The following is a 22,027-nucleotide window of genomic DNA, read 5'->3' as shown; positions in this document are numbered from 1 at the left end:
TATCATGATGCAAAACACCATTAGTTACTTAAAAGTAACATGGTAAATTTTTAAGTCACAAATAACACCTCACATTAAAGAATATGCATAGGGCACCTGGGTGGCTCAGTCAGTTAAGTGTCTGCCTTTGGCTGAGGTCATGATCCTGGAGTCCTGGGATCAAGCCCTGCATCAGGCTCCCTGCTCAGTTAGGAGCCTGCTTCTCCCTCCGCTTGTGCACACTCTCCCTCTCTCTCTGTGTCAAATAAATAATAAAATTTTTAAAATCTTCAAAAAATTTTAAAATAAATATGCTCATTAATAACATTTTCTACAACTTTCAAGTATCTTTAAAGAAAGTAGGTTGAGTACTGACAGGAAAAAGTAACTTTTGATGAACCACCCCAGAAAATAAAATCATTAAATAACAGTGGCTCCTGAGCTCCAGGTCTCTGAACAGAAAGTTGTCCGCTCAGCTAAAAAGAATTCACCACATGCCATAGGGTTTGATTACTACTGCCGTCACCATCATCAGAAAGGGTTGTGCAGCCTCCTAAACCACCTGCCACTCCTAATGAGGAAGGGACGCGGCTCCTAACAGTGCAATGCTGAGATCTGAACATTTCTGCCTTTTATATCAGAGTTACGCCCATAGAAACATGCATTTCAGTAATAGGAAGTCATTACAGGATGTCTTCTATTTCCTTTCAGCTCAGCTAGTTTTGCTTTTCGGCAAAAGCTGATTAACATGACAGAGTTACCGTGTCCTTCAGACGCCCGAGAGGAACTTGATAAGCTAGCTGAAAGTGTTACTTCTACCAGGGTTAGCAGCAACCATAGCTCTGGGAATGGATGCTTTTGAGATATTCTGCTTTATAAACCTCATTTATCAAACAGCGGGAGAGCTGTTACATATGGTGATGGGCATTATGGAAATGCTTAGGTTGAATACAAAATGCGAATGTGAATTGGATTAAATTACCTGCAAGAAAGAGAAACTAACTCAGGAGGAAGTAAAAGGAACCAATCATAGATATAAATCAAACAGGGCTGCACAGAAATGTTAAGTCTGCTTATAAATGGTTACCCTTGAGGTTTCCTATGAAAAGGTTTTCTGGAATGTCAATGAAGAATTTTAAAAATTTAACATAGTGAAGTTAGATTAAATAATTGCACCTACCACAGTCCTTGCCTACTCAAAATAGGAAGGAAGGTTAGAAGAGGTCTACATAAATTCAGACAACCCTAATAACACAAGGATTAGCTGATGCTAAAATCCCAATATGAAAAATCAGAGTATGCATGAGGAAAGGAGACTGCTGAAGAATACAGTGCTGACAATGTGGCTGGATGGGAATAAAAGAAGCAGAGTAAACTAAGGTAAAATTCTTGAATTTTTTTTCCTATGGGCAACTAGTTTCTATTTTAGTTTAACAAAATATTTTAAGATGTGCTTAATGTTCAGTTATAGTTTAGGTACTTCACTTAAAAAATCATATTTTGGAAAAATACTCATGCTTTGTTTGCTTTATTAAAAAAAGGAAAAAATTAAAAATAAAAAAAATTAAAAGGAGAGGAAGCACACAGGTCTTCCTATATAATGTAGTTTTGTAACTCTAGGTCTTCAAAAATTATGAGATGAATTCCTAGGCAAAAACATGAGGAAATTAGTAATAATCCTACAATGCCCTCACCACTGAAACTAACACTGATTTTGGGGAAGATTTGGTAAAGTTGATAATTACAATGTGATGGGGAGAATGAAAGAGAGAAAAGTCATATGGGAGAGTAATATGCAAAAGTTAGAGCCAGTACTTTTATTTTTAAAAGCTGGACATTGAGTTTAGGTGGGACTTTCATATTCTGTCCATAAAAAAAAAAAAAAAAATTGCTTCTGGCAGTCATAGGACTCCTTTCCTTTGGACAAAGCACAAATGAATGAGTCAGAGACACACCTCAGCTAGAAGCCCAGGCTACCCAACACGCTGGGAAAATATCCCCATCACACACAGAGACATGTACAAAGTTGGTCACATAAGGGCAGTACAAAGAAGAGAAATGAGAGTACCTCAGGAACAGCAAAAGTAATGGGTAACTATTAGATGCTCTCAAGGAAGAAAAAAAGAAACCCTTCATAATAATTGTGGAGTGCTTTATAGCACTGCTATGTCAAAGGTATAGGATTCCTCCAAAAAAATGAATGTGTGTACCTTGCAACCATGCCAGTTAGAGACAAAGTAAATAAACTGATCAACTGGCAGGACAGACTCACGGCGCACGTTCTAACAGAAGACTCTCATCCCATTGCATCCCCTACCTCCTCGTTTCCACCTTTCCCTCACTCTTTTTAATCCCTCATATGACAAAGTTTTTTGGTCTGGCCAATGATATCAACCTAAAATCACAAACCTGCCTACTGCCCCAGAAGCATCCTGAGAAAGTGGTCTTCTCTCAAGTCCCACCCAGCCCCCAAAACAGCACAGGGTGGGGGGTAGCATTCCTGGGAGCTAGAGCCAGCACATCTCACAAAAACAGGGTCTGTCTGTCACTGACATTCCACACCCCCCCCCACCCCGCCACCATTCCTAGCTGCTCTCCAGGTCACAGTTCTCAATAAACACATGTAGAAAACAAGCTCATTCTTTTTCCCACTCATTAAAAATAAACCCAAATGGTCCCCAATTTAGAACACATCTACCAATGAAAAAAAGTTAAAGAGAGGGAGGTGCCCACCCACATAATCTTTCCATTCAAAGAGGCACTATTTCACAGCTGCTATGGAGTTTATAATTAACAGACAAGCTTAACCAACAACAGAAATTTCTGGAATCTACTGTAATTTACACTAGGGTCTTGCTTATTACAAATTTAGATTACAAACACAGGCTGGATTCTATGATTGAATCCAAAAGCCTTCTTGACACACCTCTAGCTCAAGTCTCTTGTTATCAGTCAGCCTTGCCTACAGGGAGTGGCTGCAGGCTGAGGCGTTGGCCTGACCCAATGTGCAGGCAGAAGCAATGACTGCTCCTGCTCACTCATTCCTAGAGCCCATAAACCACCCACCACTCGCTCCACGGAGCTGTCAGGAGGCTCCACTGGAACAATGTCACATTGCACTGAGATGCGTTCACCATGGTGCCTCCCACAGGTCTTTGCTCTGGCTGGACTGCAAGCTTTCTGTTTCCTTTCTCACCTGCCACCCCAGGTTGAATCCTCTCACCGCAGGTTCTAAGACATAAATGGGGAGTGGGAGGAGGGACTGAAGGGCAGGCGACCATGGAAGGCAGAGTAAAAGAGCAGACAGACAAGAGGGTGAGAGCAGGGCAGCCTTCACAGGCCACAGGTAGCTTTGCGAGTAGTCTTTACCATTTGAATCTATTGCATCAAGAGCTACACTACAATAGAAAGTCTCTCTCTCTTTTTTTAAAAAAGATTTTATTTATTCCTGAGAGACACAAAGAGAGAGAGAGGCAGAGGCAGAGGGAGAGGCAGGCTCCATGCAGGGAGCCCAACGTGGGACTCGATCTCGGGTCTCCAGGATCAGGCCCTGGGCTGAAGGCGGTGCTAAACCGCTGAGCCACCCGGGCTGCCCAGGAAGTCTCTTTTTTACAGGAAAGGGAACTGAGGCTCAGAAATACAGTCAGAGACAGGTAATGACTCCACTAGGATTCTCTGACTCCAGAGTTCACCCTAACTGTGTTGTCTCCGCCGTCCTGGAAAGATCTCCTTTCACCCTACACCACCAGCCTTGCCACACTACTCGACATTCCCTGAACAACGATTGTGCCTTGATACCTATACCTTTAAAAATAAACAATCACAGGGTACACTCAGGTGTGTGCAATAAGCTGAGTGTTCCTGCCACATTCATACACATACACACTTGGTGAAGTTCTACTCATGCTTCCTACTTGACCCCCAAAGGCAGAATGAATCCCCTCCCCCAGGTGCCTCCAGCATATTCTTCAACTTACTTCACACATCCTTCCACAGGGGTTCTCTGAAGCCATATCATCACTACCTCCCTTTCATCTAGTTCTTCGAACCTAGCACAGTGCTTAGCCTAAAATGCTAAACACAACCATGCTGCCAAAATTGGCAAATGAACACCCAATGAGGAGGAAAAATTAGGTGAACATGCTTCCGATATTGACTGCATGAGGATTACAAATCCACAAAGCGATCATAATACCTTAGCATTCAATTACTGGGGAAAATCTATTTCTCTTAACTCTAAACTAACTAGTCAACCTCCCTCCCCTGGTCAGTAATATTACATATGTTAACTAATAAGACAAAAAATGAAAGTCTGGTTTTCTGACAAAAGATTTGAACTAGGGGGATCCCTGGGTGGCGCAGCGGTTTAGCGCCTGCCTTTGGCCCAGGGCGTGATCCTGGAGACCCGGGATCGAATCCCATGTCGGGCTCCCGGTGCATGGAGCCTGCTTCTCCCTCTGCCTGTGTCTCTGCCTCTCTCTCTCTCTCTCTCTGACTATCATAAATAAATAAAAATTAAAAAAAAAAAATTTTAAAAAAGATTTGAACTGGGGCACATGAGTGACTCAGTGGTTGAGGTCATGATCCCAGGGTCCTAGGATCAAGTACCATCAGGCTACAGGCAGGGAGCCTGCTTCTCCCTCTGCCTGTGTCTCTGCCTCTCTCTCTCTCTCTCTCTCTCTCTCTCTGTGTGTGTCTCTAATGAATAAATAAATAAAATCTTAAAAAAAAAAAAAAAAAAAGACTTGAACTGAACACGTAAGTTCCAAAGAGTAGAGGATCCCTGCACCAGGCCAAAGCCTCTCAAAAGATACAAACATTCTGTGAGATAGATCATCTCCAACCAGCTTTCCCTCTTTCTCACCAACCATGGAAGCAGACTAGGTGTACTCACCTGGCTTATTTCCTTCTCTCTCATGGCCCAGCTGCCCCTTGGTGTTCAAACCACACGTATAAACTTCCCCATCCTCCAGTAGGAACACGGAGTGGTTCCCTCCACAGGCCACTTCCTTGACACTCCTATCAGATATGAATCCACACACCTGTGGCTCAGCCACAATCCCTTGCAGGTTGGTGCTGATCCCAGGTTGGCCCAGAGACCAATATCCCCAACATAACATTGTTCTTTATCCTTCAGGGAGTCATGTAGCCTAGAAGAGAGTTCTGTAAAAAAGGTTAAAAAAAAAAAAAAGGTCAGAGAAAATCACTTTTAAGTAATAATCAACTGAAAAAACAACATTCCCCTTACTATTCTTCAGATAATCTGCATCTCAAAATAATACATATTAATATCATTGAAAATATTTATAATGATGCTATTTATATGTTTCAGTAAGAGTTTAAATTTTTTTTAATTTTAAAATATTTTTATTGGAATCCTTTTAATAAAAACAAGTATTCACGTTAAATAAGTCTAATTGGTCTGAAAGTATTTAAGCATCTCAAAATTTCTGGGCAGTTTCTTTCCTCCAGTAAGTTGACAGCTGCTCACATAGGTTAATGCAGGGAAATTAGATGGAAGTTCCTAGGATCTGCCCAACACCAACCAGATAGGAGTTATCCTCTGCATGAACAAAACCCTTGATTGAAGGGTAACAGCGGCGGAAATCTTCAAACACCCTGGTGGCGCTGCGGATCAGCCTGCGAGGACCAGGGGTCTGGGAGGACACCAAGGTCAGTGGAGCGGGGGGGGGGGGGGGGGGGGGGGGGCAATGGCAGCCGAATGCCCCCTTCGCGCCCTGGGCTGGGTCAGCTCCCAAAGGCGAGTCACGGGCACATTAGAAACTCTAGTCTGTAAGGGCAGCTCATCCTGCTCAACCTGAGGCTGCCGTCCCCTCACCCAGCAGGGCCCCGGTATAGGAGAGCAGGCGCCGCCCCGAGCCGCCACAGCACCACCGCATGATGCCAGCCGAACCAACCACCACGCAAAGAGTTTAAAATTTTTTAAAACAAATTTTGTTGGGCAGCCCAGGTGGCTCAGTGGTTTAGCGCCGCCTTCAGCCCAAGGCGCGATCCTGGAGACCCGGGATTGAGGGGTCCACATCGGACTCCCTGCATGGAGCCTGCTTCTCCTTCTGCCTGTGTCTCTGCCTCTCTCTCTCTCTCTGTGTCTCTCATGAATAAATAAATAAAATTTCAAAAAAGACAAATTTTGTTTGTATAAATGAACAGTAAAGACAGACAGAATGCAAGTTTTATATCGAGTACAGGAGACTCACTAAAACAATCTTTGCAAACCATTATGGCAGCAAGATTCTGGAAATTATCCTTATAATTTCATCTTGTCCTTTCTCCTTGCATATTTTGAGTTTTCTGATTTCATGTTTTAAATTTTTTTGAAATAATTAACTCTTTTAGGTAGCCTACTGTTAGCACGGATAGTAAATAATTCACCACTTCAAACAAAAATGCAAAGTGGGGGAAAAATGTTATCTTCTCTGCCATTTCTTCTTACACACCCTTCTGGCTCAGTCAAGCTTCACTTCCTACCTAAAAGCGTCTCGGGATCATTCCAGGCACAATTAGCCTGCATGCCTCTGACAAGTCTAGTATATTGCCTTGACTGGAGACTTCCTCTGTATCTTGTAACTTAACTTCTCAGCCAGATTTTAACTGCCTCAAATAGGGACCACAGTATAACATATCTCTTTGATTTAGCAGCTACTCAATCAACTTCTGGCTGATTACTGCTGACTCCAGTCCAAAGTTTCACTACCTTTTAGAATTTATGCTTCCCTTTCATAAAAACAGAAACAAAATCTCATCACTCTCTACCAGTTTACACTCACTAGGATGGCTATAATCAAAAAGGACAGCTAATAACAAATGTTTGTGGGGATGTGGAGAAGTAGGAGTCTTCCACACTGCTGGTGGAAATAAAAATGTGCAGGTCCTTTGGAAAACATTCTGGCACTTCGTCAAAAGGCTAAATATATAGCTACCGTATGATCTGGCAATTTCACTCCTAGGTATATATCCAAGAGAACTGCAAATATACGTCCACACAAAAACTTGAACCAATGGGGGCCTGGATGGCTCAGTCAGTTAAGCATCTGCATTTGGCTCAGGTCATGATCTCAGGGTCCTGGGATGGAGCCCTGCATCCAGCTCCCTGCTCAATGGGAAGCCTGCTTCTCCCTCTGTCCCTCCCCCCTGCTCGTGCTCTGTCTCTCAAATAAATAAAATCTTAAAAAAAAAAATTGTACATGAATGTTCACAGCAACATTACTTGTAATACCAAAAGGCAGAAATAAACCCAAATACTCGTCAATTGAATTGATAAACAAAATGGAGTATTTCTATACAATCGAATATTATTTGGCTACCTGTGATAATGTTATTTTATTCTTTCTGGAAAGGCATGGAAAACCCAAAATAAAATATAAAACTGAATCTCAAAATGCTTTCTTAACCAAAAAGTTCTGTTTCTTCCCAAGATTATTTCTTGTCTAGACTCTAGAACTAAAAGGACATTAAGCTTAACTGTTATTCTTTGAGTTAATTATAAAATGCAAAGTGGAGCAGGGGGCATAGGATACACATTTTAAAAGACCAGCAGGGATGCCTGGGTGGCTCGGCGGTTGAGCCTCTGCCTTTGGCTCAGGGCATGATCCCGGGGATGGAGTCCCACATCAGACTTCCTGCATGAAGTCTTCTTCTCCCTCTGCCTGTGTCTCTGCGTCTGTGTCTCTCATGAATAAATAAATAAAATCTTAAAAAAAAAAAAAAAGACCAGCAAACTCACATGATCTTTTCATAAGATTTCCCTAACTTTTTTCATCATTTGTAATGTTTCATACATTTCTTACCCCATCTACCAATAATTACATAAGCAGCATCACAGAGCTTACTATACAAGTCACTGCGCTAACGAACATTTTATATCATTATCTCGTTTCATCTTCACAACAACCTTGTACCATAAGTACTACTTTTAGCTTCATTTTCAGATAAAGCGAACCTCAGAGACTGAGAAGCATGCCCAAGGTCACACAGCTAGGAGTCAGAACCAGGCTATGAATCTAGGCCTGGTGCCAAGGTCCATGGTCTTACTCACTGAGGCTATGCTGCCACCCAAGCAGATTTACAGGTCACCAACAGGAGCAAGAACACAAAAATTACTTGCGGAATAACTAATTGTAGTCAGTATACAATACAGGATGCCCTGCAAAGTTGAAAATAAATTTGCCCTCTGAGGGTGAAACTAATCAGAATTAAGAGATGATGGGTGAGATTAGGCAGCTGTAGCATTAAGCCATTCCCTTAACCAGCCAAGTACAACAGTGTGTCTAAAAATATGACATCAAGAAGCTATGACTGTATGTCTGCAAAAAGATCTATAAACAACGCTCACAGCAGCTTTATTCATACTAAACAAAAATGGCAACAACCCAAATGTCCATCAACAGGAGGCTGTATAAACAGACTGCAGTATATTCATACAAGGAACACTACTCATCAATAAACCAGGGGGCAGGGGACATGGCTGAAATGTATTTAGTATAAGAGAAAGCTGCAACTCAATGTGTCCAGTATTTCTGAATAATAAAGGTGAGTTTGAAAAAAATTCCTCAAGGGTGTTATCAACTGCTCTTTTATCAATGTCCCGAAGTCCCTCTTCATTTAATAACAAACTCGCCCCTCTCTTGCACAAGGGTGAACATGACCCTGGCCAAGGCAATCAGAGAATAGCCCCCAAGCCATACACATAACCCTGACTAAGCCAGTCAGAGAGGGTCACCCCTAAGCTACAAGACATGACCCACAGCAAACCAATCAGAGAACGTTCGTTCCCTAAGCCATTGTGATTGGTTCAAGGATAGGTTCACACTCCCAATGGGGCCAGAGTCCTTCCCCATGAAGCTGACTAGACAGAGCTCTGCCTTTTGCCTTTGAAGGATAACTGAGACTGCTGGAAGCTCTGTTTCCTGCCACATGAGGGTACCTGTAAGCCATTATAACTCTCCTAGTCACAGAGTTTCAAAGACAAGGGACAGAAAGAGCTCCAAGAGTGTTGCTTAGCTGGGGATCTTTTCTTGCCTGGTGCCAGCACCCACCTTCACTTTTCCTAACTGCATTATTTGTGGACTCCATACATGTGAATTTACTTACTCACTAAAATGTATGAGTACCCCAAGGGCAATACCTGGAGCATCTCTGCAGTCATTCTCAAACAGAAGCAGAGAAGTGAAACTTTTGAGTCACCCTACATGCAGGTTTCCCAGCAAAAGTTAAACAAGTGGACATTCTGCCTTCTTGTAATTCAATTCTCATACTGTAAATAAGGGGTCTTTCTGCAGTCTATTTAGTGCCACAATTTTCAGATTTTTATCATTTTTGTTGATGATTTTTGTTATTTAAAATGCCCCAAGGGGCGCCTGGATGGCTCAGTGGTTGAGTGGCTGCCTTTGGCTCAGGCCTTGATCTCTGGGTTCCAGGGTCCTGAGATCGAGTCCCACATCGGGCTCCCTGCAGGAAGCCTGCTTCTCCCTCTGCCTTGTGTCTCTGCCTCTCTTTCTGGGTCTCTCATGAATAAACAGATAAAATATTTAAAAAAATAAAATAAAATGCCCCCCAAGCACAGTGCTGGTCCTGTCCAGTGTTAAGTACAAGAAGGCTGTGCTGTGCCTCACAGAGAAAATACATGTGTTAGATGAGCTTCACTCACCCATGAGTTATAGGACTGTTAGCTGTGAGTTCAATGTCAATAAATCAATAGGGTATATCTTAAGGAAGAAGAAATTCACTGATCTACACATGTAGCAGCTGTGGAAAGTGCTCAAGTAGCATCTATAGTGCGTAATGAAGCTACAGAAAATATGGAGAAGTAGTTGAATCTGTGGATTCACGAGATGATTATGGTGTGTAGTGGACAGCACTGCTGGAAGGCATAGCCAAAGAAACACGCTGTCGCATTACTGAGGATCAGAAAAATGTTGAAAATTCTCTTGACTACTGTTTTGTCATAAAGAAATATTGTATATGATTAATCACTTGTAAAAAGTATATATTAAAATTTTTAAGATTTTAGTTATTTATTCATGAGAGACAGAGAGAGACAGAGACACAGGCAGAGGGAGAAGCAGGCTCCATGCAGGGAGCCTGATGTGGGACTCGATCCCGGATCTTCAGGATCAGGCCCTGGGCAGAAGGCAGCACTAAATAGCTGAGCCACCCGGGCTGCCCTAAATTAGGTGTCTAAACAGAAACACACATAAACACACACAGAACGAGGTTATATACCGATTGGCTAAGCAGAGACTCTCAGCAGGAACCTAAGCCTGTATATCTTTTTTTTTTTTTTTAAGCCTGTATTTCAATAGGAGCAGTAGCTCAGTGTTTCCAACAACTTTACAGAACATAACTACCATGAATAATGAAAATCAACTGTATATAGTCTAGGTCTCCCTTTTCTATTTATTTAAGATGGTTCAAATTGTATTTGTCACTTGAAATTTTAAAAAAGTCCTAACTGACATTATTAATGACGTTATTAATAATAACAGCAGGTAAGACTTAATTTGAACTTTCTCTGAGTCTGGCACTTTTTCTATGTGCTTCACAGATATCAACTCATTTAATCTTCTATGAGGCAGGTGCTGCTATTATCATGTCTAATTTATAGATTAAAAAAAGTGGAACTGGGACACCTGGGTGGCTCAGTGGTTGAGCGTCTGTTTGGCTCAGGGTGTGATCCCTGGTCCGGGGATTGAGTCCCACATCGGACTCCCTGTGAGAAGCCTGCCTCTCCCTCTGCCTAGGTCTCTGCCCCTCTCTCTGTGTCTCTCATAAGTAAATAAAATCTTGAAAAAAAAAAAAAAGTGGAACTGAAAAAAAAAGGATAAAAGAAAAGAAAGAGATAATGAGACAGAGAATGAAAGGGCTTAACTAAATCACACAACTAGGTAATAGCAGAGTTTGGCTTTAGGCCCAAAGTCTGTGCTCATGACCATTATGCCATATAATAAGGAACCTATAAAACGGATAGCCAAAGGGTCAGAACTCCCCAATGTCTCCAGCACTGCCCAGGAAGAATGGGTACCATTACAGTCAACCTGTGAAATGCTAAGTAATCACGGCCCAACAGTGGTGGTGGGTAGATCAGACTCCATAATATTAGTCATTAAATTCACCCAGCCACTTGCCTTGCTTATATTCCATGATTAACAAGCAACCTTAAATAACTTGGTTTCCAAGGTAGCTTCTACGGGGAAAGAACACCATGACCAGCTGACCCAAACGTCCCAGCCTTCTTGGCATTTCTATTGCTCATTATTAATTTGGCATCCAGGATGTATTAGCTTCTTGTAAGTTTGTTTAGCATGAGTCAGTCCTTGAGAGTCAGCCGAACTCTGGGTGCTCTGGCCAATAGCAAGCCTGAGTAAGCAGCCTGATGTACGGCCTCATCCTGATTTAACTACCATTCATTTCCAAAAATACAAATAGAACTATTGTTCATGAAAACTTCAAAAATCCTTCCCACCTGAGTGATAGTAATGGAATTTTCAAGTAATCAAATAACAACTACTTACTAGAAGTAACAAAAGAGCAACCACAAATAAAATGTGTTCCCATGAATGGATTAGTAACTCTAATTAGAAACGTGATCTAGGTCATTGTGATGCTCTGCCAAAACTATAGCAGGAGGTACTAAAATCATCTAGCTTTCAGGAGAGAAGTTCAGTGCAGTGAAGAGAAGCAGCCATTAACACAGCTTTCACCTAAAAAAGCACACCCTAGAAAAGCCCTAAAACACAGGAGCGACTGGAGTGGAAGGTCTAGCTTCAGCAATGTTCTTCATCACTTGGCATTTTGCTCTCCCAGGTCCTCCCCTACCCGCTTTTCCTCACTCACTGTCTCTTCCTTACTCCTAGAGGAATTGACTCTTTTTCTTCCTTTCAGAACACACACTTCAGAACAATGCTGCAGAAGACAGGACCGCACTCTGGCTCAGCTCAGCACCTACGCCAGCCACTGCAGTCCCAGCCCCTCCTTTTCCTGCCTTACTTCCCCATCACAAAGCAAAAGGAAGAAAGACATTCTGTTCCGTTCCCTCGATGTCACACCTGGTACTTTTCCCAGCCTTTCTCCTCATCTATTTTTGGTAAAAGATTCAGGGTAATCTCTGCAGGGTTTAAGGGTCAAAAGAACTAAAGTTCAAGCCTGAGTTAACCACATGCAAGCTGTGAAACCCTGGGAAAGATATTTTGCCACTGTTTCCTGTTTCTTGTCTCTAAAATGGGGAGAAGAAAGAGTGCTTAGCCTGATGCCCAACATACAGAACTAAGTGACTAACAAATGCTAACTGCTGTACCACTGTTACTCCCTAGTCCTAGTGCTCTTCCCTGAGACCCTCTGCAAACAGGACAGTTCCCAAAAGAGGGTGGGGGTGTGACTCCTTTCTTCCTCCCTGTGGTTAGCATTAGCTGTGTTCCGCCAAATCTGTGCCACAGCAAAGCAGCACTACCACCATCTGCCATAACTTTCATGAAGGGGATTTGAGGTTGCTAGGAGAAAGTTTTTTGCATGCTTTTCTTTTAAATTCTGGGTGGGGGGCTGGGGGGGGTGGAGGTAGATAAAGCTCTTTTTTATCAGTCCTAGTAAGCTGAATGCTAAAAGATAAGCTGCAATTCCTAAACTTTGTCTTATTAATCAGGCTATGCACACAGCAGCCTAATGACTGATTCTTATTCCTTGTCTGAAAGTCACAGAAACCTAAATAACACTCGGGCAGGACTTCTAATCTCATTTATAATAGGGATAAGCGTCCTTTCAAATAAGCTTAGAAGCCATTACCCGAATGGTGTACGGGGAGAAGAGGGGTCTTTTTCAACAGCAGGAAAAGGCAATGTCCAAGGCTTCAGTGCTCTGCAGGCCCTCCCCAAATCCAAGCTTGAAATAAATCTAGAGCCAAAATTCAAATGCAGAATTAACTCTGCAACAAAGAAGATTGATTCTGATGACACGCTTTATTGTTTAAAATGTTACTACCAGACAGAAATGGCACAGAAAGCAAAGAGAAGTTTTCAATAATGAGAATCCACTCCTTGCTGTTCACTCCACTTTGGCTGGACTTTGTTTCTCTGACTCTTTAAAATTTTTTTTTTTTTGTAAATTTTTATTTATTTATGATAGTCACACACAGAGAGAGAGAGAGAGAGAGAGAGAGGCAGAGACGTAGGCAGAGGGAGAAGCAGGCTCCATGCACCGGGAGCCGGACATGGGATTCAATCCCGGGTCTCCAGGATCGTGCCCTGGGCCAAAGGCAGGCACTCAACCGCTGCGCCACCCGGGGATCCCTGTTTCTCTGACTCTTTTAGCCAACACAGGAACCATTTCTACCCCTCCCCAGAAGATCCCATTACAGGTGGTACCTTCTTCACTAACTGGTGCTGGGCTTTGTGAAGCTAAAAGAATGATCTCTCCGCTGTCTGTGTAAGCTGTGGGCTGCCTTTAAAAGACATTTGACCAGCCTGGCAAGAACTGAAAAGTCTGACAGTGCCAAGCCAAAAATATGGAGCAACCAGGACTCTTACACACAGCTGGGAGGAGCGTAAATTGACATAACCACTTTGGAAAACAAGTTGGCATTATCTAGTAAAGGTGAAGATGTGAAAGGCCCCCAGCATGGCAATTTCACTCCTACACATATACCAACACTCTCCAACTTACCAAGCATCTACAGGGCTCCTCCACTATGCGGAGAACTGGAGATACGAAGTTGGGTGAAACCTACAAACTGATCTTTCTGCAAAGATGGAAATGTGGCATACCTACACTGTCCCATATGGTAGCTACTAGCTGCATGTGGCTACTGAACATGTGAAATGTGGTTAATAACAACTTGGGGACCGAAATTATTTTTAATTTTAATGTTTAAGTCATTTAGGGCTAGTGGCTACCTTGGTGTACAATGAAGCAAGAATCCCATAGACATGTACCTCAATATACATGCACAAGGATGTCCATTTTTTTTTTTTTTGGATGTCCATTTTTTAGCCCTGTTTGAAATAGATAAAACAAAGACAACCCAAATGTCCATCAATAAGAAAATGGATAAACTGTGGCATAACAGTGAAAAATAAAGGCACTCTACAAGCACCAGTGAAGCTAACCCTTAAAAGCAATGTTGAGGGGAGAGAAAGAGCTACAGAAAAATTTAGAAACTGATGTATTTTTACAAAATCCAACACAAGTATAACAAACATTTGGAGATAAAAGCATCAGTGTTGGCAAAACTAGGAAGAAAAGCAAAAATAAATAAATAAATAAATAACCTAATTAATTAATTGATTAAATATAAAATACAAGGTAATGATTATGGAGACAGGAGAGTTGGAAGGTACAATCTGTAAGAAGCACAATGGGAGCTTCGATAGCTTGGCTGATGTTCTGCTTCTGTCCTTTTTTTTGTTGTTTCTTAGCACACATATTACATATACTATCTTATACCTACAACTATACTTCACAATAAAAGAAATGCAAAGTACTACTGAGGTAGTGTTGCTGCTTCTTGCATCTCACCCATCAATCCTCTACCCATGCAAAGGCTGGGAGCCTCTCCATGGCAGGGATAGGTTTCACTCAACTGTGTCTCTAGTTTTCAGCACAGTGCAGGAGCACAGCAGACGGTTGGTAAGTGCCTAGTGAACTGAACCCAAATCAGGGAAAACCAGCACTCCTGAAACTTAAGCTTGTTAACTGTTTTGTTTTCTAGGTAACGCTAGAGAAACATTCCTTGTGCAGTAACAAAAAAATAATAATATTTTTCCTCCATTCTAAAATGCACCCTCCTCTCACCACGTTTTAGCAGATCTGAAAGTAGAATGCTTTCTACGATTGAAGCTGTCATTAAACGGTGGTGTTTCTCAATATTGCCAGCATGCAGGAATTCAGGAATGTAAACTCTGTGAGGGAAGGACTAAGCCTCTTTTGTTCATTTCCCTAACCTTAGAGAAGTCTCTGCCACACAGTCAAACCTCAATAAATACTCGCTAAATAAAGAAAAGTTACTATTACTGCAAGCCCACGATGTGTCTGAGTCTTGCTAAAAACCTTACATAGATATGTAGTTTGCCCTTTACAATAACTTCAAGGCTTAGGTTAAGTGCCCAAGACACTACATGTAAATAAATAGTTGAAATGGAAACTTAGTAAGTGCGAAAGGCAGGGTTCAAATCTCATCTAGATTCCAAAGTCCATGCTCTTAAACATGACACAATACCATCTCTCAAACAGAATGAAGTCAGTTCCACCCCTTCACCAATTTTGAAAATAAATGTTTAAAGAAAACTGCCCACGGTTAGTGAGCTTATATTAGCTGAATCACTGGTGACGTTTATAGGCAAACAGAACCTATGTTAGCCAGAGACCTGGGGAGAGGTGAGCGAAACAATCTCAACAGATAACCAGACTTCCCCCCCATATCCATCCTGAGTTATAATAATATTAATCCACTTACTGGTTCAAACATGGAAATATATGCCCCTGACACCAGTAAGTACTATTTCCAAAGGCAGTAAATTTCTAAAGAGAGCAGAGTTATATCATCAAAAGGATAATCTTATTAAAAAGACCTTAAAAGTCCATTTGATCCAACCTCTAGGCAAGAGGCTTACACTCCTAACCTCATTTTAATGGCAGCTGAAGCCTTCCGAGGCCAAGTAACTTCGGTCCTCTGAGAAGTAAGTTGTTGAAGCAGAGACCAAAAACTAGGTCTCCTACTTCCTGGGCTCACCTTGTTCTCTTCACTACATCACAGCAGAGGGAAGTCACTAAGGATTTGTTAAGGTCCCTTTCTTTCTAGGCGGCACGGGAGTTCTTTACATAGTTCATTTTATTTAATCCTGTCAATTCTGTGAGTTATCCCAGATAACTGTGATATTATCTCCATGTACAAGATGAGGAAACTGGATTCAGAGAAATAAGGTAACTCACCGCAGGTCACACCCTTGGCATTTGGAGTAGATGCCAGAATGGTTTTCCCTCCCCTCACAGACCTGAAAGTTAAAGAAATCAGAATTACCATTATTAGCACAGTGCCGCAAAGTGCTGTCACGTTACTGAAAAGAAAACGAGAAGTAAACTTCTGAAAAATAAGAACCTTCCTATCATGCAGCTTGAATATTCCCCAAACACTGCATCTCCACACAGGAGTCTGGTTAAATACCAATAAGATAACCTCTAACCAACCTCAAAGATGTCGCCTCTAAAAGGGAACTTGAGACACAGATACCACCTTTAAAAATGACTGGCATTTGCAGTAGATATAAAGGAAAAATAAAATGATTTTTCTATCTCCCATTTAGGTTAAAAAAGAAAGAAGTTCGAAAAATAATTCCATTTTGTCTATCTTCCTCCATGGTTTCCATGTACTGCACACATCATAGCTTATTTTGCCAGAACTGTGTTCTGAAGACTTTCTCTTTCATTCCTGTCATCACCACATCCTCTTTCATGCAAAACAAGATGAGACTATCGGAGAGGCACGGTTAAGTCTCTCAAAAGTCCTTCATAATTTTAATATATTACCATCATAACCGTTTCTATCTTCTTCGGTAGAAAATCCCAATCAACTTGGAGGAACATTACTTTTATTTCTGAAACTGCAGCAAAACTATCTCGTACCTCCAAGAGGAGTTCAACTCTCAAGTTTTCAAAGATGTTTTTAATTATTATGCAAATCTTAAAGAGATTTAAATTTGTTACTCAGAATGAAATGCTATAACCGACGACTCCCCACACCATTTGGAACATTTTAGAATCTCTGTTTCTTTTTTCAAAAATAAAAACCCAACTACTTCTACTTACAGAACAAGTAAAACTGTATGCTAATCAACTGTTTCTTTTTTACATGCCAAAGGAGGCATTTTGCCAAAGAGGCTTCAAGCCTTCCTCCTTGATTCCTGCATACGCTCTCCAGAAGGTTCCTAGCCTCTAGTGTGGTCAAGACAATAATGTGTAATTCATCTGCTTTGCTTTCAAAGGAGGTTAAACACATTACTCCCCTTTTCTGATTAATAATGCCATTCCCCTGCCCCCAGAGTAAAATAAAGTACAAAAGAGAGAGAGGGAGCGAGCTTCACAGCAATCTGCCTACTGAAACAAGGCATCTCTCTCCAGAGTCACTGCATTTAAAGAGGCTGCCAATCCTCGTTTCACTTGTCTCTCTTCTTCTCGGTCTGGAGTTAAAAATCAGCTCTCTTGATGTTATCAGATCATCAAATGAAAGGTTCTAGAAATAGCTTCCTATTTGTGGAAGGAGCCAGAAGACACACAAAAATGGAAGAGGGCTCTCGAATCGTCTATCCCCAGGCATTCCGCGTGTAACGAATGCGAGCACATCCTGAAAGGCTTTGCCCGGCTGTGAATTCAAGGTACTTCCTTCCTAATGGGCAGGATTTAAAAGCTGAAGTACAAGGTAACCCGACAACAGCGCCCAAGCCGCGAACAGGCCAAAAGCAAAGTTCAAAGACACGTTCCCCGGATGCCCGGGCGCATCCAGCGGCTTCGGGGGCCGCTCCCCGGCTGCCCCGCGCCCGCGCCCGGCTCCGTCAGCGGCCCCGCCCCGCCCCGCCCGGCCCGGCCCGGCCCACTGCACACGTCCGCGAGCGGCTCCAGGTGCCTCCGGCCCCCCGCGCCCGCGCCCGCTCCGCACTTGCGCGCCCGCACACACACGCACGTGTCCACACACACCGTCCCCGGCCCCGCCCCGCCCCGCAGGCGCCCCCGGGCGAGGCGAGCCGGCACGGCCTCCGCGGGGCGGGGGGTGCCGGGCGCGGCGCCCCCCGAGCCAACTCCTCGCGGCCGCCGAGGCCCCGCCGGCTCCCGCGGCCCCTCACCGCGAGGCTGGCCCCGCAGCCCCGGAATGCAAAGCGGGACCGGCGAGGAGGAAGGGGAGGGTCCTCCCCGGGACTTGCTGCGTCGCAATCCCTCCGGGGCCGCACGCAGCCGACCTGGGGCGGGGGGCGCTCCCATTCTCACGGCTGCTTCCGGCCTTCCCGGGCGCGGGGGCTCTGTCGGTCGGAGCGCAAGCCCCGAGAACCGAGGCCGGCGCGCCCGGCCGCGGCCACCCCGCCGCCCGCGCCGCGCCGCGCCCCGACCCGACCCGACCTGCCCGCGCGCCCGGCTCCGCGTCGCCGCGGGGAGCGCCCCGCAGCCGCAGCCGCAGCCGCCCCTCCGGGAGCCGCGCGCCGACAGCCGAGCCCGCGGAACGCGGCGCGCCCTCCCCGGAAGCCCGGCCCCGAGCCGCGTACCTCGGCGACCGCGAGCACAGCGCGCCGCCCGGGATCCCGCCCGTGACAGCCCCTCCGGCCCCGCTCGGGGTTTCTCCGATTCGGCGTCACAATAATAAGGAAGTTTCCCCGCAAGCCTGCGGGCGGCGGAATGCGCCGGCGAGTGACTCCGCGCCCGGCCAATGGGCGCGCTCCCGGGGCGGACGGGCACCAATGGCAGCCGCGGCGGGGCGGGAGGCGGGGCGGCGCGGGCTGCGAGCGGGAGGCGGGCGGAGAGAGGCCCAGGCCCGGGCGGGGGGCGGGGGCGGGGGCGGGGGCGGCCCGCGGGGACGGGACCCGCGCGCCCCGCGAGGGCCCCGCGGCGCGGCCGGGAGTCGGCGGGGAGTCGGCCGGGCCCGGCGGCGAGACGCGGGGCGGGGGTGGGGGCGGGGGCGCCGCAGCCGGACCGCCCGTCGCCGGCGGGGAAGCGCGGGGCGGCTCCGCGCTCGGTGGTTTTCGGGTTCTGGCTCTTCGGGTTGATGCAGGGGTGACCCAAAGCCGTGAGCGTGGGAGGAACATCTAGAGGGTGACGCCTGACGGTGAGTTACGGAGCGTTTCGCTGCCCGGTGGCGGAGTCCTCGGGCTCATCCCTCTTCCGAGGACTGGAGGCGGCGCGGCCGAAGCGGGCTGCGCGGTGGGCGAGCGGCTGGGCGCGGAGGGCCCCCCTGGAGACCGGGGCCGGGCGGGCGGAGAGGCGCTGCGGCGGCCGGGAGGGCTGGCGGCTGGAGGGCGGCGCTGGAGCGCAGGAAGGCAGCCACTGAGCGGGTCTTCAGTCCCATCATCTGAAGGACACCGTGTGGCTGCTTTCCCGGATAAAGAAGTTTGCCCTCCCCTACTGGCCCTGGCACCGAATCTAGGAGCTTTCTCCTCCTCCCCAAGGTCACAGTGCTTTCAGAGTCCCCCTGGTTCTTGTCCTTTTGAAGAAACCATTCTCACAAAGATGACTTCGTGTGTCTGCGCCCCCCCCCATACACACACACACACACACACACACACATCCTTACATTTGAAGCACAGGAGCAGAACACTAACTCAAAAAGAACGGATAAATTTCTGTAACCTGTCATGTGAACTGGAAAGGTCCTTTGAGGTCAGATTCTTCCCAAGGACATTCACATGAGGTCAAATCTGCAATTACCTGTTCTGGAAATCTAACAGATCGACCAAATCCTCCCCCCCCCCCCCAAAAAAAAAAAAAAAAGTTTTGAGGAGTGATGTATCCTGAGGATGGGTCATTGTTGTCTGGCCTCTGGACGCTCAATGATATAAAGCCAGTTGTCAAATGCTCCTGAGGCAAGAAAGATAAGAAAAGCAAAATCTCAAATGATCGGGTAGCTAAGGTCACCTAAGAAAATTCCACACTGGACACCCTCAAAAACACTGGAGACAAGATTAACAAGAATCCATTATGCGGTTTCACCAAAGTCTAGATATCTCACAAAGACATAATCCCAATTTAGAGATGGTATCACAAAAAGGAGCGAGGAGAATAGCCAAGAGGAGTCAGGGTAGGAAGGGAGGTTCCCCATGGCTGAGGAGAGAGGGAGATCCTATCTTCAAGTACGAAATGTGAGGTTTGTAATCAATCAGCATTTAGGTCAATATATTTGCCCATGGCTTAAGTGTTTTTCATATGAAATTTCATCTTGAGGAAAAAGTTGGTTATCAAAGACTCAAGCCTGGAGGGAGGATAGGATGTATGTATGTCTAAATTACAACCTGAGATACCGTAAGCTTCCTTACCAAATAGACATCCAGAACCCTAGGAACTTACTTATATGTAGAACAATCAGTGAAGATCCTCAGAGTACTTCATTTTATTTTCTTAATTGAACCAACATACAGTGCCAATTTCCTTAGCAATCATGTCCTGCTCCATTTACCAAAATGGCTTTAAATGGCCCAACAGAAACAACAGTCATAATAACAGACATTTAGACTGGCTTGAGAGGCCATAGTTTATTTCTCTTAGCATTTCTATAGCTTCATCCTTTATCTATTTCTTTCTGGCTTTTTATATGTTACCCAACAAATATACAGTATACTGAACATCTACTGGAATACTAGCTCCTGTGGCTATCTTGGTAAGCAAAATGGCATAGTCCCTTGTTGCCTTAAAGGGAGAGGCAAACATCAACCAAATATACATACCAAAAAGTACATAGTTGCTAACCATGATAAATGTTAGGAAAGAAAAACATTCATGTTAAAGATTAAAGATTTAACCTAGGGTGCCTGGGTGGCTCAGTCAGTTGGATGTCTGCCTTCAGCTCAGGTCGTGATCCCAAGGTCCTGGGATGGAGTCCCACATCACATCGCTGGGCTTCCTGCTCCGTGGGGAGTCTGCCTCTGCCCTTCCTCTTTGTTCTCTCTCAAATAAATAAAATATTTTTAAAAATAAAAGATTTAACCCAAAAGACAACTGTAAGCAAAATTGACCTCCAGTTAATGCTATACACACTGAGGTATTTAGGAGGAAGTATACTAATATCTGCGACTTCTTTTGAAATGTACGTTCTAAAAGATTGAAGGATGGATAGAGGGATGGATAGCTGGATATACATGTGACCAATCCAGTATACCAACGTGTTATAGACTCTACATGGTAGGTAGATGGGTGTTCATTGTACATTACTTCCAACTTCTCTGTTTAAAAAACATTAAAAAATATTGGAAAACAAAAAATAAATAATAAGAGATGTGATAAATTGTAACTGTAACCTTTGACAGGCAGAAGGGATCGTGTGGACCAGCTCTAATGCTGGACAGATGAGGAATCCCAGTGACAACGGGATGATACCCAGTGCTGCTGTGCTTCCATCTGAACAGATACCCATTTGCCCCCTTGTTTATAGCTCACTTCTTGAAATGCATATGCCTATTTCAAATTGAAAGAAATTCTCAATACAGTAGGAATACTGTTCAATGATCATTGTTTTCTGTGTTTAACTTACTTGCCCGGCAGACAAACATGAACTTGGCAAACTTAGAGACAGCAAACTTGTGGGGACAACACAGGTTGGCCACAACACTCTGTCTTTCAGGTATACTTTTGAAGAATTAAGTATCTTCACCTCTGGGAAAGGAAAGTACTGATTATTTGACAGGTAATTCATGCACACCCTGTAAAGCTACCTAACAACAAAGGTGTTTCTCAGCCCCGTGCCCCAAATACTCATTTTGTCCATCTAGTCAATATTCAAAGGAAAAATTGGTTGTAAAACATTTTTTACATTTTTTTAAAAAGATTTTATTTATTTATTCATGAGAGACACACACAGAGAGAGAAACAGAGACATAGGCAGAGGGAGAAGCCGGCTCCATGTGGGGAGCCCGATGTGGGACTCCATCCTCAGGACTCCACCATCACACCCTGAGCCGGAAGGCAGACGCTTAACCGCTGAGCCACCCAGGCGTCCTTTTTTTACATGTTTTCACTATTTTTTGTTCTTTAATACAGTTTACCCAAGAGCCTATATATTTGCCCAGGCTGAATTATCTAAGCTTATTGAAAACTGTCCTATAACACACGGCATTGATTTATTAATGTGAAAAATAACTTGGAAGGAGAAAACCATGGTAAATCATTATTGCCATCAATCAAATAATTATTAAATTTTTAGCCAATGTCTTCTATATGTATTGCTGGACAAGAAGCATTATTCCTGCTTACAAAGAGCTTACAGCCTTTATGACTATTTTTGTGTTTCTTAAAACTATTCATAAATTAGTTCTGCATTTGTAAAAATCAATCTATTTGGATAAAGCACAACCAC

At 44.3% G+C, this 22,027-nt stretch overlaps 1 protein-coding gene and 1 long non-coding RNA gene across 9 annotated transcripts in view; one reads left to right on the top strand and one right to left on the bottom strand.

Moving 5' to 3' along the window:
• Nucleotides 1-18,386, bottom strand: part of HERC3 (HECT and RLD domain containing E3 ubiquitin protein ligase 3) — a 115,571-nt gene extending 97,185 nt beyond the window's left edge. For 5 of the 8 annotated variants that reach the window (XR_007407714.1, XM_049104822.1, XM_049104824.1 and 2 more), the window contains exons 1-3: nt 18,234-18,386; nt 15,916-15,977; nt 4,874-5,142 (exon numbers count right to left, since the gene is read on the bottom strand). Coding sequence is in view for 6 of the 8 variants with exons in the window: in XM_049104822.1 (XP_048960779.1) it covers nt 4,874-5,099 (226 nt within the window). In the remaining 2 variants the exon portion in view is untranslated. Of the gene's footprint in view, nt 1-4,873; nt 5,143-15,915; nt 15,978-18,233 lie in introns of those variants that run through there. The other 3 variants (XM_025424994.3, XM_049104818.1, XM_049104819.1) reach the window with 2 other exon arrangements.
• A 144-nt stretch (nt 18,387-18,530) lies between these two features.
• Nucleotides 18,531-21,181, top strand: LOC112645507 (uncharacterized). Its single transcript, XR_003127104.3, has 2 exons — nt 18,531-18,790; nt 20,982-21,181. It is a non-coding gene; the product is annotated as an uncharacterized LOC112645507 (long non-coding RNA).
• The last annotated feature ends 846 nt before the right edge of the window (nt 21,182-22,027 follow it).

This window comes from Canis lupus, chromosome 32, assembly GCF_003254725.2.
Source record: "Canis lupus dingo isolate Sandy chromosome 32, ASM325472v2, whole genome shotgun sequence".
Classification (NCBI taxonomy): Eukaryota; Metazoa; Chordata; class Mammalia; order Carnivora; family Canidae; genus Canis; species Canis lupus.
The sequence above is the reverse complement of the archived record's forward strand: the minus strand, read 5'-3'. Positions and strand labels throughout refer to the sequence as shown.